The sequence below is a fragment of the Cheilinus undulatus genome, linkage group 4 (assembly GCF_018320785.1).
Source record: "Cheilinus undulatus linkage group 4, ASM1832078v1, whole genome shotgun sequence".
In the NCBI taxonomy this organism is placed as follows: domain Eukaryota; kingdom Metazoa; phylum Chordata; class Actinopteri; order Labriformes; family Labridae; genus Cheilinus; species Cheilinus undulatus.
Genome location: NC_054868.1, coordinates 23,344,866 through 23,362,490, shown reverse-complemented (window position 1 = coordinate 23,362,490; position 17,625 = coordinate 23,344,866). Strand labels below are relative to the sequence as shown.

At 36.7% G+C, this 17,625-nt stretch overlaps 1 protein-coding gene across 1 annotated transcript in view; it reads right to left on the bottom strand.

Moving 5' to 3' along the window:
• The window catches only part of tusc3 (tumor suppressor candidate 3), a 143,817-nt gene that overhangs the window by 41,786 nt on the left and 84,406 nt on the right, over positions 1-17,625 (bottom strand). The window contains exons 4-6 of the mRNA XM_041785505.1: positions 15,060-15,200; positions 12,099-12,239; positions 9,400-9,489 (exon numbers count right to left, since the gene is read on the bottom strand). Coding sequence (XP_041641439.1) covers positions 9,400-9,489; positions 12,099-12,239; positions 15,060-15,200 — 372 coding nt within the window. The remainder of the gene's footprint in view (positions 1-9,399; positions 9,490-12,098; positions 12,240-15,059; positions 15,201-17,625) is intronic.

Sequence of the window (17,625 nt, the reverse complement as noted above, 5' to 3'; positions counted from 1 at the left end):
GGACAGACAGACAGACAGACTGACTGACTGACTGACTGACTGACGAAATGTATAAAAAAACGTTAAGGTCTTTAAGGATTAGCTGCATGGTGTAAACAAAGAGCTGAGAACAATAAACCAAGATGAGGCTTGACCTTACTGTTTAAAGAAAATCATTACACAATGATGCATTTATTTAGGATATGTTTTTCACGTGTTGAATTACTGTTAATTGTTGCATAATATACCTTAAAGGAGAAACAGACTTTGACATTGTACAGCAAAGAGACTTAGTGAAGTCAGGTTTTACAAACAAAGTTTTGAAATAACAAAAAACATTAATTGGAATTGAGCCTATTCCTGCAAAGTACCATGACTTTACCAAAATAATTAAGTTTACATCTCCCTTTGGCGGTGATAGCCATGGTTAGAAATGAAGACTACTCAGCAAGACTTGCTGTTCTATGTGTTCCCTTTGTTCACAGTCCTTCTATAAATTTGAGAACGGAGTTTAAGTTAGGAGACTGCAGATGCTAGCCACACTTGGAGGCAGATGCGTTTTTAATTTTTTAAATGATAAGCTTTATGAACCACAGATCATTACCTAACAGTTATACAATTGTTTTTGACTAGCCTTTTTCCATTAGGAAGACAAGGGTAAGGCTTGTATAAAGTCCATCTTCAATTACAAAAACTCTGACAAACAGTTTTGTCTCCGTCAAGGAGACTAAGGTCACTTTCAAATGTAACCTCTTTGGCTATATTGAAACAAACTCCAGTTTGTTTTCAGTGTAAGTTCAAGTGTAAGTACTGGACTGAGCCCGCTGTTTGTAGTGAGAATATGAGAATATGAGAATATGATAGGGATGGCACGATTACCCGTTTTCATGATTAATTGCGATATTAAACTTTACGATTAGTTAATTGTAACGTTTCCTAAATACCATCAATTTCCAGAAAATATTATGCTGGGAACTATACTGGTACATCAGCACGGCTCTCCCGGAGCGAAAACAAAGTTACACAACAACCACAGTCCCAAACAAACTACAGCATGGAAGAGGAAGAGCTGTTCCCTCCAAATAAACAGTTGAAGTCAGCCGTGAGGAATTTTTTGGATATAAAAAAATGTCCAGAGTGTCATTGTGGAAGACGGCCAGCCTAAATCTAAAACATGCCACAAAACAGTTGCCATGAAACCAGGCAATACTTGAGCAACCTGCAGGATAACCACCTGGCGTTGTACGCCAAAGTAAAGGTAAATAGTAACTGGGTTAAGTTATGTCAATGTTAGGGATAGGGATCAAAACTCGGGTCCATAAGGACCCCGTTCTGTGTTTTTGAAATACTCAAAATCAATAACATTTTAGCTTATCGATACTGCTTTTGAGTTTCACAGGCTCTGTGACGTAACGTCATTTTCAGATAAGACTGGTGTAAAAACATACATCAGTTCTTTCAAAGGGAAAATAAATTAGAGGTGTCATTCATCACATCAAACAAGAATGTACCTTAAACTGTCGGCTTGAAGAAAAAAGACGCTTCCCATGAGTCGCATGCTTTCATACGGTATCCTGCTATCAGTACTGGGAGTAACAGGCTCATATCCCTCACTTCAGCTGCTTCAGGACAGTTTTCTTCTTCAGCTGCTCAGATAAATGCTGACAAATGCTCTAAAACTTTGAGCAAGTCCTGTTTGTTAACAATAATAATCCAGTGTAGAAATCTGTGGTGGAATCGGCAGAATTGAAGTTAATTAATTTACGAGCTGAAGTCAAAAAATTATGCATTCAGGTAACCTCAGTAAATTAGACAACTATAGTCTATATATGATGTGTTCAAATGTCAACTAAAAATGGGAAAATTTAGTTTTTGATGAGAAACTTTAATAAATACAGTTGTGAATATGAAGGATGTGTTTATATTTGAGGGATATAAAAGATGAATATAAAAATATATAAATATAAAAGATGTGATCAACTGAATTATAGCTTTTTAACTCAGACACTACTCAGCTAAGACCACTCGAGTGGTCCATCCAAATGGGATTATTATCATTTTTCTGGTAATTACTGGTTACTTTACATTGTTGATATATTATTTTGTAATGAGAGCATCCTAAGATGGAAATAAATTAAAATACATGACGTATAAGGAGTATTCATGTGATTTTACTTATTCCTGGTAGTGTGAAATTAATGAATGCAAAAATAATCACGATAATTGTAAAATCGCAATTATTTCTAATCCCACCAAGAAAATCTGTAATCGTGACATCCCTAGAATATGATATGCCTCAAATTGGTTGTTTTACAACCAGCAATAAGTGAAGCCTATGGTAAGCTACATAGATGTTCACACATCAGGTGCTGAATTCATTAAATGACCTAATATTGAAGGTAGGGGCAGTACTAGATGAGCTTTTAGCTGCCCTCTGCCCCTTCTCAAACACTTAGTTTGTGCTTACCAAAGGTTGAATGTATGATGCATAGACTGTCAAGATTATATGATTTCATTTTGCTGTGAAGTGTTTTCTTTAGGGTTATGTTCAAGATCAAAAATAAAGATCAAAGACCAAAGAACACAAACTGACCTTGATCTGGCCTTACTCAGGAAACATTAATTAAACTATTTTGGATTACACTTGCCACCATAGTGAGAGTAATATCTGTTAAAACCATAGACAGACCTGATGGAGTTTTAGAAACTACTGTGCAGGTACTTATTTTTTCCTTCCTCTCATCAGGCTGCTGTTTCTGTGAGAAAAGGTAATAGACATAAAAGTTTCCAACACATTAACTTAACCTGGATTCATATTTATTGGTTTACTTTTGGATAAACGTAATCAGACCACTTAATCAGACTGCCCAATGGTGCTGACGTGCTCATCCTGTCATAGTTCTGACCTTTCCTGAGGGTCAGATGTCTCGGTTTTCAGAGGCATCACTCCCAGGAAGACTATGAACTAACTAAATTATTGGAAAAATAACACCATCTGTGGTCAACAAACACTGCACTCTCAACTCTCTGTCACACACACTTTGACGGAGAGACACACACGCTATGCTGTTGCCCACATTGATTCTGTCCCTCTTGTAAGCTAACTACTTCTTTTTGGATTTATTCTGTTAAATATTGTTTTCTGCTGAATGAGTGCAAACTATGAAATGTAATGATAAATTCATGTATTTCAAAGAAGTGTATTCCGTATAAGTGTGTTCATATATCGTAAGAACTGACCAATTAGAGAGCATTTTTCTCTCAAATCACAGAGTTTGGTCTGCCTGTCTAAGCCCCCATGTGAACATGGACCAAAGTTGATGTCAGATGCACACAGGCCCGGATCAACCAAACTAGAGGTGTGAAATCACTCTATAATGAGAGTAAATGTTAGTGCTGAACTGTTAGACATTCAAATATTCATGACATTTCTCTACTGTGCATTTAATTGGTATAAACAAAAGGAAAGACTGGGTAGTGAGCATTTAAAGTATGTCAGTATTTCCATCAGTATATTTTAATTGATTAAAATATATCTGAGTTTTTGCCAACTAAAACTAGACCTTAAATTTCAAGTGTAAAGAGCAAACTTGACTAAAGTCAAATGTGAAATTAATTAAAACTAACTGCACTGAAGAATTCAGTGACAGTGTGTTCTACTTTTTTCTCCAGATAAGAATGATCAAACAATTAATGGAAACAAGAACAACAATTAAAAGAATGTTAGCACTCCATCTAAGTCTTTATTGATTAAAACTTTGTAACAAGAGAGAAATCAGGTTGTCTTTTGATATCTGTATTTGAAAAGGAGTGTTCTTTGTTTAATAAATAGTAAGCCTGCTATCATCTAAAGAATATCAGAGTCCTATTTCCTTGAAATTAAAAAAAAAATCAAATTTCGCCTTGTAGCTGCATTAAAATTTCATGTTCCAACTTGATTTGATCTTATTTTTACCAGCTATTTATAGACCCTGTCATACATTTCTATTTATGTGAGTATTTTATATTGCCTTGTGTTTTTTACATCTTGTCATAATGCCTTGAAATTCTTACACAAAGCACTTTGAATCACCTTGATGTTCAACTTTGCTATTATGTACTTGATAAACCCATTCAAGTTTTTTTTTTGATCGGTTAAAAACAGAACTGCCATTCACTTAGTGTGGTTTTGAGCATCTGTTTTTAGTCTTTGTGATTAGATCAATGTCTACTGCTCTGAACAAAGAAGCATTTATTGCACTACCTCACTACATCCTTTCCCCATATTTTTTCCCGTTCAAGTGTTTCCTCCCTTTATCAGGAGGTGTGCAGTTACAGCCCAAAATAAAGCAGCAGTCATGCATGCTCACACACCAATCATTTCATCTCCAAACTATAAGTTAACTAAATGCAGAGAGCTAATAAAAGTGGCAGTGGTGTTTCAAATATGAAAGGTTAGCAGCAATACTGAGGCTGCTGCCAACAGCTGCCAAAAGCCATCAACCAATCATGTGAATCAGCTGGAAAAACGGAAATGTCAGCAGTCAATAGTGTGGAAATAAAAAAGCAGTCGTTCATAGTAAAAGCACAGAAAAGACAGATCAGAAAGAATTGTAAAAATTGTACTACTTTATTTGATTTAAGATGGTATGTATATTAAATGCACTAAATTTCCTTTTGACACTAAATTATGAGGCAAAAAGCCTCAGGGCCAACATGTATACTGATAACACATGGCCTAACTTTCACTCATAAGCCCTTTTTTATTGCTCTGAATAACTTCAATAACTTTAACTAACACTTTGTGCTATTTATGTGATATTTTCTATGCCGATACTTTTATATAGCCATTTATGATGTATAAAATATTGTACCCTAAAGCTGACTTGAACATGCTCAGTGAAGTTCAGGTTCTTGGGTAAAAATCCAATTAACAGATGTTCATCCTACATCTTTTTTTAAAACAGAATAATACATTGACAAAAACTTGAAAGCAAAATGTTACATTGATTTCTTCTGTGTTATTCTGTGTGCTTGTTGGTCTTTGTCAATGTCCTTCTTTGTATGTGTGTTCAGCCTGTGAGTGCGCATTTGTGCCATGATAAAATGAGCGAGCAGTATTTTCTTGGCTGCACAGTGAGACGCTCTCTACAATTTCATCTGCTTGGTCGTGCCATTTGTCAGTTGACAAATCCTTTCAATATAGTCTACCTGGTCTCGCTCGCTCATCATTTTAAAGGAATTAAACTGTCTGGGGAGAAAGGGAGGGTGAGAAGACTGGGAGATCAGTGAGAGGTGAGAAGAAGTAACATGAAAAGATGGAGAATGCAGAATCAGAAAGATAATGCAGGTATCTCTTCAATACAGTATTCTCTGGTCAAACTATTCACTCTCTATGGACACAGAGAGGAAAAGTGAGACTTAATGACAGCATAGAGTAGCTGATGAAGGGAAAACAGCTGAAAAGAAGAGTAAAATAGAAAGAGATGAGGTCTATTTAAAATAACTGACTGTGTTATTTGGGTTGAATGTATTTAAATTAAGAATCTGGCCTAATTTGACCATGAATAGTGGCTAGGTTTAGGAATTTTTGTCAATAGTAAGGATAGTAAATAGAAAAATGAAAACTATTTTCATTATTAACCAAAAAATGTTTTGGTTACTAATTTCTTGTGTTCTGGGCAGTGGACATCCAGTCATCTGGTTTCCAGAAGTTTTCTTTGAGTGGACAAAGTTGTGTTTACATGTCACTAATTAAAAACACTGAATGCAGTAGAGCAGGGCTGTACATGGTTATAAAAAACTGTCCAACTCAACTGGACCCACATAACTACCACTATGGACCCTTTCACTTTGTTCCGGAAAATACATTTGCAATCATTTAACCATAGCTTTCTGGGCAAACTATTATTTGTTTAATAGTGTGCTTTATCAGAGCACAGACAGGGCCTTCAAGCAGCTTTTCAGCCTCTTCACTCCTAACTGCTGTAATTTGTTTTCTGCATGCTCAGTAATAAATCCTTTATGACCCATTCACCTTTTCATTTGAATCAAACGCCTATGGCTATTGCTCCAGAAAGTTACAGAATTAATTTCTGTCTTTATCTAAAATGCTGCTTCAACATTTCACTATGTCAAAGCTTAAATGCTGCCCTCATCGCTTTCCTCAGCTCAGACAAAACCAAGAACAAGAGAGAAAGAGAGGAATGAAGCAGCAGTCAGGTAAGAAACTACAAACTAGCTGACTGCACTTTTTTCTTATGAGGACTAGGAGAATGAACAGGGATGTACGAGAGTGAAGGGGATGAAAAAACAAAACAAACTAGAATGGCCTGATGCCAGTGGTCTGAGGCGGCAGACCCAAGCAGCGCCACTAAGGAACTTACGCTCCCATTGATTACTATGGTGTTCAAAATTTCGAAGTGCGAGAAAAAACGAACGGGTGCACGGATCATCACCAAAATCTAATCAATTCTCCCCTGTCACTATCCTAATATTCCCTGAAAGTTTGGTGAAGATCCAACTTTCCTTGAGTTATCTTGTACACATACAAACAAAGATACGGAGCCCTTTACATAACCCCCTGCCGATTTCATCCGCGTGGGTAAAAAGCCATCCATTATCTACACTACTTATTCCATTCAGGGTCACAGAGGATGGCATTCAGAGACAAACATGTCACTGACATACAGAGACAAACAAGCAGCCATATAAAATTCAAGACTGCACATTATAGGACTAGATCATGCACATTTTAGTGCTTGACATTAACAATGTATTGCATGATGGTTAGCTCAACTGGTGACTTCAAATTGGCCGTAGGTGTGAATGCGGGCATGCGTGGTTGTTTGTGTGTTGTATGTCAGCCCTGTGACTGGCTGGTTTTGAGTCCAGGGCCTCCCTCTTACTCTATGACAGCTGGGACTGGCATCAGACATGGAAGGGGACAAGTGGTGTTGATAATGTACTTTCACTTTATAACAGAACTGGTGTAAGCTGGGTAGAGCTTGAGCTATAGAGTTAAAAAAGGTCATAATTCCATCTGTTATATCAATTTCATATTGCTGAAATAAAAGAAACTCCTCAACTTCCCACCTGAATTATTGAAGTTTCTTGTTTATTTTTCTTGATGTGACATTTGAACATATGGCATTTTATTTACATTTGCCTATCCAAATGTATATATTATATCCAACTGTCCGCTCATTAAGTCTGCTGATTAATTTTTATCCTGCTGATTTCAATGTCGATTTCAACATAGGATTAATATTTGTAATTAACAGAGCTTGCAACACAGTTTGGGAGCATTTTTGAAGGCTTTTTCATGCTGTGTGCTGATCTGAGGGATGAAGAAAACTGTCCTGTAGCAGCTGAAGCCAGTGTCATGATTGTATATTACTTCCAGCACAGCTGAAGTCTTTGTCTTCAAATTGACAGTTGAATGTAGGGCTGGGCAATTAATACATACAGATACCTATTTCATTTATAAAATAAGAAGAGTGAAAGTGAGTGAAGGAAAGAAAAAAGGAGGTGATAAAGATGTTTAATATCAATAAGTAATAAGTTAACCTGTCAAAAGAAAAAGTGAACCTTTAATAATACTTAGTAATAATATGAAGCCTATTCTAAAATGCATTTCCAATAGCTGTTATTTGTCATGCAAAACTTTTACTCTGAAAAAGAGAAGAAAATTAATTTTAGTATTTTTTGTTTGGTTAGTTTTATTTAATATCATTTGGTTAAAGGCTTTTTGTACAGAAATTCACATTGGCATTAGAAGTTAATGTTTATTTGAATACTTGTCCCCATTGAAAAACAATGGAGGCAAGGCAACATATAGAAAACAGATGATGCGTTGGATTAATTGTGATGTATTGATATCAAATTGAATTGTTGGCCTGATTATTGTTACTGAATCCAATTGTGAGACTAGTCAAGATGCACAGCTCTAATCAATAAGCTTGCTGATTGCTGGGTTTTGAAAAATTAGAGAACCAGGCTTTTTACGATTAAACAAAGGTTAAACAAATGGAATAAATAAAACTAGTCTTATTAATCAGCCCTAATATTTCTTGTCTGGCATTGGTTAAATGGTTCATTATTTAAATTTCTTGTTTAAGAGATTGACAAGAATTATTTTATTCGAGAACAATGACATCAAATCTTCCCATAGAGGAATAAAAGTGGTCCACAAATAGGTGAGTTGTAAAGTGAAAAGAGTGGAGAGTTTTGGGAAATAACATGAAGAGATAAAGAAGAGTTGAAAGCTCCATAGGATGAGGGTTAAACCTGTTTGTTGTCAAACAGAGTGAAAAATGACAGGAGTGCCAACAGAGCCCGACAAATAGAGTGCCTTTTACACAGAACAACAGAGGGGGACCTTACTGACAATAGAGAGGGACTGTACCGCGTGGAATAGAAGATAGGAAAGGCCAAGATGAGGTTGGAAGTTATTTTCTTTTTCTTTTAACGTTTTGGGAGTGTGTTTCGACTCTACCTCTCTGTTATGTGTGTTTGTGTGCTCTCTCTAGGAGTGATGGCTACAGGGAATACCAATTCCTTTTAGTCCCTGCAAGAGCTGAATTGACTTTCCTAGAACAACAACAGCAATGCTTTGTATACTTCTGGTCTGTGACCCCATGTGTCAGTCTCTGTGGAAGGATTTGTGTGTGTGTGTGGGTGTGTGTGTGTGTGTGCAAATACACAAGGCCTAAAAAAGAGCACATACCCTAAACACAGGCAAAGGTTCTAAGAAAAATTCCCCTCCTTCTGTTCACATCTCTCTCTCTTACTCTCTCTCTTTTTATCTCACCCTGCCTCATTTTCTCAGCTTTAGTCATATTTTCATTTTAATTTCACACTTGAATGAACAAAGTTAAATGATGACCAGCAAAACTATATCTGAAAATACTGTGTGTGCATTAGTGTTTGCACACATATTTATAATAAAGGCAACTGTCCAAAAAATAGGGAAACAGTTTGAACCAAAGGAGATGAGGCAGATTAAAAAAAAACAAAATAAATGAAAGTTAATAATAACACACAATAACTGCACCCAGCTGTTCAGTAACTAACTCCCTGCTTCTGCACTGACATTAAAACAGGTAGTAATGGTGCACAATAGGGCATCTTTGCTTTCTTTGATCAAACACAAACCCTAGTCACCATGATGTAAACAGATACATCTTAACCCTTAAAACATTGCTTGTTTGTTGCAATGTCCAAATCTTCAAGATAAAGGCAGTTAAAGAAAAGGAATATAGCTACACTGGAACAAATAATAAAGGGTAGGAGTAAAGGAATTAGAGGGGAGGATAAGAGGAGGGCAATAAAGAGCTGGGAGACTGGATACAAGAAGAAATGAGAAAAAATGGATTGATGGATGAATGTATTGATTAAAAAAAAAGACATTAAGAGGAGGAGAAGACATGTTTCTCATACCACTTGTCCATTCTGGGGGTTCTTGTGGGCGTAGGGAGGACCCCTGATATGATTCCACATCTGGCCAGATGTCATTGCGAAAACTACACACTATGAGAGAGATAAAGAAAGGGGGAAACAGAAAAAGCAAGAGAAAAAAATACAGAACATTGTCAAAATTAGCTGAAAATATTCAGTTAAAATTGTTTCACCTGTTTACTTTGCATGTTTGGTTTGTAAGTTGAGATGTCATGACTTAAGACACTTGACTTAAGAGACAATATGTATCACAATACTACAAGCCCACAATACAATTTACCATGAATTTCTGGGGATGAATACATTTTCTAAAGAAATGCCAATTTATAATCTGGCACACCAGATAGACTGTTTCATGTATCAATTGCATGACATATATTTTACATCCATCTGTGCAACCGCTGATACAAAGTGTTTTGGAAGGGCAGAACCTTTTAAATTATTCTCAGAGTGTGATTGGACAAACGTTCTGTGTCACATTCACTACGTGCCAATCAAAGAAACAAGACATGTGTAGACAAGACAGGTGTAAACTATAAAACATGAGCTCGACAGCCATGTTGGCGTTGTTGCTTACTAGCAGTGGAGCCAGCTCATGAACAAAAACATTTTTTTCTCACCAAGGAAAGCTTTTAGTCGGTGTGTGTGTTTTTTTTTTCAGTTCTGATAAACACTGTTGCTACAAAGGGTACGCACTGATGTCACTTTTGGCACGTGACATGACTTCTCAATCAGTCTGAGTGGCAAAACAGTATGAAACATAGCTGGCTGCTCGATGGGAAACAGATAGAGACATGGGTAAACAGACTAGCGTCCGTTTACATCAGGAATATTTGGACACGACAGAGATCCCTTCTATTTCCTGAAGACACAGTGGACTGTTGACCTTGATATGTGGTCAAAGATGGAATCTCCTGGCTTTATATGGACCACAAGTACACAAGTACACAAGCACACAAGCAGAGCCTGAAGGCACACATCAGCCTGGTTCATCAGTGATGGATGTGGAAAGTGAAGTAACTTTAAAAGCGTTGTTAATACGAAGCTTTAGATCAGCTGTTTCTCAGATTCAGTTACTTCTTTTAACTTTATGCGTTAAAAGATTGCTCTGTGGTTGTCAAATCCATTTGGGAAAAATTTGGGATGTATTTCAAAACTATATCAACGTACCCGAGCTGTCTTGCTTAATCTAGTTCAATATTAACAGCAGTCAAACCTTCATTTCCTTTTTTAATGTGACAAATCCACACAGTACAGCTCTCAACTTTTATATTGTGTCATGTAAACTGTAATAGTCTCAGCGGTTCACGTCATGAAGCATTCATGGAAATAACTTCAATATTTAACCATATAGAAATCCTATTATTTACAAAGGCTACTTAATTCAATCTGTGATAAATACTGATGGACTTGACTATTTTTTGGTCTTTCTCTACATAAAACCAGCCATGTTAATTCCACATCACAGAACTATGTACAGCTATTAAAAAAATCGGTTATCATTAGATGCCTTGTCACTGAAGATATCATTTTACTGTATGGTTGATGTGCTGAAACATAAGGCCTTAATTTTCTTTTAAGGTAAGAGGAAAGAGAATGGAATGGAATGTAGATAATATTCATCACTCACTGAATGCCGTATTTACTACTGTTACGGCTTCAAATATTTCTATAAACATCTTTAATCAGATCATCATCGGATCTATACAACTGCAATGCACATACTCAAGATGTGGTTATTAAAAAGACGTCAATATTCAGCTAAAATACGTAGTTTACTGCTTACTCCCCACTGGTTTCAGTCACCAGTGCAAACCTTCTGCCACTCAGTGGCTGGAATGGCAGAGCCTCGCGCTGCAGTGGCGTCATATGCATAACCTCGATAGCTACATCTGAGCAAACTGCTTTACCAGGGGCAGCTATTGTTTACCAGCTTGCTGTACAAATAGATCCTGCTTGTACCACAAACTCATGCCAAGGTTGGTCGTGAAAAGAGCGATAACATCCGTCTACCCAGAAAATATTTCAGAGCAATTCCTTGCAGTTCTTTAACAAAAAATTTTGTCCAGTTCTTCTGTGGTCCAAGCTTCATAATAGCTTTGTGCTCCACTGGTGGCAGCCATTGTTTAGCTGCTTACAGTACAAATGAATCACGTAACTACTGCCTCATCTCCCAAAACTATGCAGATTGGTCCAGAAAGCTTGAAGAATGGGCAGAGCATTTTAGACAGCTTTGTAACACAGAATCTGGCCAATCTGTCAGATTTGAGAGGTTAGCCAATTCAGGATGTGCCTGATTGTTTTCCTTTAAATTCAGGAAAATAAAATGCAAAATATTCTTTTTCTTTTTCTGTCTATCAAAACACAAGTAACGGTTTATAATTTTGAGGCTGCACTGGCTACTAAAACCAACAAGAAAAGCATGATGCAGATTGTGCCTTTGCTTGTTTAAAGAGTATTTCAATATATTCTGTTTTACCAAAGGGATTTAAATCATCTATATTTGTACTGATTACTTGTAAGAATGAGATTCTTTAGGCAGAACAAACATTACATTTATAATTTTAAAAGGGATTTCAGTTTTCCACCAGAATCCAATAAAACATGTTTCCTCATATTTGCATATGTTGATGTATAAATGTGTGTGTGTGTGTGGGTGTGTGTGTGTGTGTGTGTCATACCAGTGCAGCCATGGCCCATCCAGTCTTGTTGTATATGAACTCCAAGTTGTTCCTCCGCAGGTACAGCAGACCTCCAACCAGAGAGACCAACAAAGCCAGAGCAATGGTGCCTGAATAATTAGGAGGACGGAAGACACGGATCTGGAGCCAGAGCAACCAAAGGGGAGAGACAGGAGAGAGAAGGAGACGATATCAATGTTAATGTTGTTAGCATTGTCAATGTTGTGTTAATATATTAATGGTAAATTATCCACTCAAAACACTGTCATTACAACTTTAGGGGAAATAAGGCCCCTTTAACTGAGCTTAACTGAGAAGATTAACTTTTGTTAATACTATATTCACAAATGTAGTTTTTTCTACATTTCTAAATTTATTAGAAATCTCTATGTAGGGATTGCTTTTTACAAATTCCTTTAATGCTTTGTTTTGTAACAGTTTCAATACGATAATATGAGCTGAAATAGCATTAAAGGTCATATATTTTACCCCTTTGAGACAAGTTTATATTGGTCTCAGAGGTCCCCAAAACATGCCTGTGAAGTTTGTTTCTGGAAAAAAAAAAAAAACCCTCTTTGGATTGGATTTTTGCATGTCTTAAAACCCCTCTGTTTCAGCCCTGCTCAGAACAAGCTGTTTCTGTGTCTGTAGCTTTAAATGTTAATGAGCTCTCTGACTCTGCCCCTGATTACGCCCCTCTTAGAAAACAGATGTCACTTAAAGGATGTCTCCTAATCCAGGAGAGGAGGGTGAAGCTTTCTTCCAAGTGGGGAGGGTAACAGAACCTGGGAGCTGTGCTAACTCCCCAAATGAGGTCATGAGGGGAAAATCTGAGAATGGCTTGTTTCAGCACACATTTTATAAAGGTGGAGAAAGAGAGGGGGGAGGGAATAGATTTTTCTGGTTCTTCGGTGGATTGTGGAGAGGAGAGGGGAACATATTTTTGTTGTAAAAGCCTAATGAAGTGTATTTTGCATAATATGTGACCTTTAATCATTTTTCTTCAACTCTTATGCCCATTTGGAATTTTAGAGTTAAATTATTGTATCTGCAGTGAAAACTAGTCACCAAATTACTTCATATACTTCTATTTTGTCAGTGCATGATACACTCTGAATGTGAGTTATCACGAGTTTCACAAGACATTTGTTTTTCTAAATGTATAGAATATAAAAAGCAAATAAAAAGCTGTATGGAAGCAAAATGTTCACACTACAAAAAAGATGTAATTAACATAGAAATATAATTTCACATTTCATTTAAAATGGTTGGATTTTTTAATTTTAGATCAAGCATTATAGTTAGTTTTTATAGTTAATGTCAAATGTCAAGCTGTTAAATGATCTCAGCACCAGGCATGGTGTTCAATATAAGATCAAACCTTGAATGTGTTCATTATTTTTCCATAAATCAAAAGAAAAATAAGTTTTAAAAAATCTGAAATTACATTTTCCTTTTGTAGATATACCATAAAATATAAAATCAGTCGCCCTGGTATAAAAGCTGCAGTCTGGTTTTTGGTACCTCCAAAACTTTCTGCCTGAGTAACAATTTCCTGTTCATTCAGCAAAGTCCACAATGTGCAGATTTCTGTGCAGTTTTAGTACCATAATTTTTTGCCTATTTGAGTTTGCACACCAACTAGCTACAACACAGTTGATGAGCTCTTAGCCTACAGTGATGGTTCTGAGACAGTCTCATAAACCGTGAGTCACTCTGCCCTCCTACGCCTGTCACTTCTTGTCCTTTCTGAGGAGTGTTTCCAGTCAAACCAGCACTCAACAGCAATGTTAACACTAACAGTATACAATTTAGATGCACAGCTATGTATACCTTATGAGGCAGAAAAGCAGTAAAGAAGTGTGGCCAAACCCCACCAGTATGGTCTTTGTTATGTATGCTAGCACATACCAAACAGTGAAGTAATCATTTCAATACACAATAAATGGGGCGAACTTTGTCACGTTAGGCCCGGGGGATACTTTTCTTAATACTTAATACTTTTCACATAATGCCATGTAGGTTTAAAAACTGTATTTTGTATGTACTGGCTTTAGTCTTTGTAACATGTGTACTACAGAAAAGCAGAACAGGAAAAAGAAAGCAAAAAACAAAAGGCAGACAGAGCTAAACGCTGATGACACGCTATTTTATCCATCTCGCTATCTTTCTGATCATACATAGTGTATGTTCTTTTTAATTTTCTCTTTGTTCTCTTCTTTATTCTTTCTGTAAGGTCACACTGGAGTGTCTGAAGGCTAGTACTTAGCGTAAGTGCTCCCTCACACGCTTTGAAGGGAGGCTCTTTGAATCCAGACCCATCAACAGGATGTCAGCACGCTGATTGGACTTAGCCTTACAGTACTTGGCTAACAGGATGTTCCAAGGAGAAGAATTTGTTATGTGATGGATTCCCTCCAAGTAGAGGCCTCTAACCTTCCTACCAAAATGTGTCAGTCCCTGTTTCCTGAAATCAGTGAGCTGCTCAAAAGTGCTTTTTGCTCTCACAAAACAATATCATTCCATTTGATGCAGTTTGTGCAGTCCTTTATCTATTTGATCATTTGGATCTTTGTGTCCACATTGCAGCATTGTGGAACTTGTCATAGACCGCTGAAAGGAAGTATTTGATTTGTTGCAGTATTCACTTTTGAAGTCCTTGTCTTTTTTTCTCCTTGCATAATTCTAGCATCTACTTAATAGATGATAACAAGCTTATTTAAGATGTCTGATGCATTGACGTCTTTCTTAATTCATATCTATAAGACTTTATTTGTCATCTTGCATTATTCAGCCTATGTCTAGTGTTTAGTTGCCACGAATACTGCTACTTGCCACAAATGAAAGCATATATGTCACTCTAAAAGAACTGAACATAATAAGGATTACATTTGAAAAACTTACACTTTTACAACTGCAACCTTGCAAATATTAATGTGTTTCTGTGGATGTATGTTATACCTGAACATCCGTGCGATCTGCAATCCACTTGGCCAGCTGCTCTGATGCAAAACCGATCCTTTGCAGGTCGAAGGTGTCGGCCCTCTTTGGCTTTCCCTTAGCCGGAAAATGCATGAAGGTTGGGGCACTGTTCATGTTCAGCTACAGAGAGAGAGACAGGGAAATAAGGGCAGGGGATGTCAAATTAATGTCACTGGAGACTTATCAGTCGTATCAAATAATATCTCATTTAAAGATAAAGACACATAATCCATAATAATACCTTCACCAACAGACTGAGGACAGTGCCAATTTCGAAAGTTTTTTCTTTTGTATCCCTTACACAATACGGTAAGGTTAAGGTTTAATTTAGTAAGTAGTGCGCAGTTTACTGACCTAGAAAATAAAGTTGGTGCCCTTCTCTTTATTTTCCTATTTTGAATCATCTTTTGTTTACAATTATGTTTCTGTGATTAATCTTTATCTGTCTTAAAAATGAAGTTTACGTAAGTTCATGCAGGACACGGAAGTCATACGCCCAGCTGTTATCAGCTGACAGGCTGTTGTTCGAATCACTATTCCCAACCCCACTCAACCAATCACAGCGCGTGTTTAGTAATAAGGCGGCGTATTTAAATCACGTCTCCACTCTCACTTATTCCTGCTACACCTATGCTACCCTGTCACTGCTGTCAGAAATATTGCCCCCCCCCAAGCCTCCTCCTTTTAAATCTCCATGTCATATCCTATGAAGTCTCTATGTATGTATTTACCCATGTGGGGATTTTGCATGCACTCCCTGGAAAGCCTAAGCAGGCTGCTTGGCTAACCCAGGGGGTACTCTGAAAAGCAGAGCTATAACGCCAACTCTAACTGCATTCCATCTGGCAATAAATGGTTCAAATATATGATGACAGTGTTCCTGACTGAAATCTTTTTCTTCAAATACAAGATATGAATTATTGGTACCTAAACATTGATTAAATATTGTGGGCACTCTTAACCCTTTTTTGTGCATATTTATAGGAATATTCCTCAAATGTGGACATTTAGATAGGTACAGCTAGATTTATACTCTTGTTGTAGCAATCAGTTTCCAGCCAAGAGATTAATGATTAAGGCTGTCAAAAGATAAACATTTTTAATTGCAATTAATCTCAGAATTTCTGTTGCTAATTGCAATTAATCGCAGCACAATTTAAGCATTTTAAACAGCTGCCATTCTGCATTTAAAAATGCTTCTGGGCCATTTTTAAAATTTTTACGGTCTTAAACTAAAATTATTTGCCTTCTTGTTTGGATACAGACCTGCTTTAACAGGTAGACTGAAAATTCCAACATGAACTTAACCATGAAAAAAAGAAGTTGTAATAGATTAAAAGGAAACCAGGGAACAACAGTAAGTAAATGTTTGGTGTTACATGTAGGATACTCAAGGAAACTTTTGTAAAGGTTTAATGTTCCTGCACAGTAATAAAAAAAAAATGTATATATATATATATATATATATATATATATATATATATATATATATATATATACACAAAAACAAAACATTTTGAATAACAAATTTCTGTTGTTAGTTGCAGTCTGTTATCGCAAATTTAAAATTCCAGTATTTTACATTTAAAATGTTTTTTGTGTGATTTTGGATTTTGTACTGATGGGTTCCAAACTTTGGCTGACATTCATGTAAGCACAAAAACCGTGTGGCGGGAGCTTCATGAAATTAGTTTACCTCACATCACCAAGTCCAATGCCAAGCATTGGATGGAGCGGTGTAGAGCACACTGACACTGGACTGAGGAGCAGTGGAAACATGTTCTGTGGTGAGAAAAATTACACTGCGCTGTTCTAAACTAAGCTAGAGGAGTCTGGAATGGGCGAATATAGGGAGAAAGTTACAGTCCTGACTGCATTGTGCCAACTGTGAAGTTTTGTGGAGGAGTAATGGTATGGGGCTGTTTATCAGGTTTGGGCTAGCTGCTTTATCTCCACTAAAGGGCAATCTTAATGCTTCAGCATACCAAGACATTTTAGACAATGCTATGCTTCCAACTTTGTGGCAACTTGACTGTGCCCCAGTGCACAAAGCAAGGACTATAACAGCATTGTTTAATGAGTTTGGTGGGAAAGAACTGGACTGGCCCTCACAAAGCCCTGACTTCAACCCCACTGAGCATCATCACTGCCTGGCCTCATAAATGCTCTACAAAATAAATGGGCACAAATGCACTCCAAAATTTTCTAGAAAGCCTTGCAGGAAGAGTGGAGGCTGTAAAAGCTGCAAAAGGAGGAACAACTCCTAGTACATGTATTTGAATATAATGTCATTACAATCCCTGTTGGTGTACTGTCAGGTGTCCGAAAACTTTTGTCCATATAGTGTATATCAATGTGGACATGTGTTACACAAAAACACTAAAAATCTTATTTGATTCTTTGTTGATGTGATTATTTTAAAAGGTTATTATTTTATATATTTGAGTTTATTTTTGTGAGTTTATTTATCTTTTCATTTATTTATTCTATCCATTGTTAATATTTGGGATGCACAAAGAGTTAATGAAGAATCTATACAGGTGAG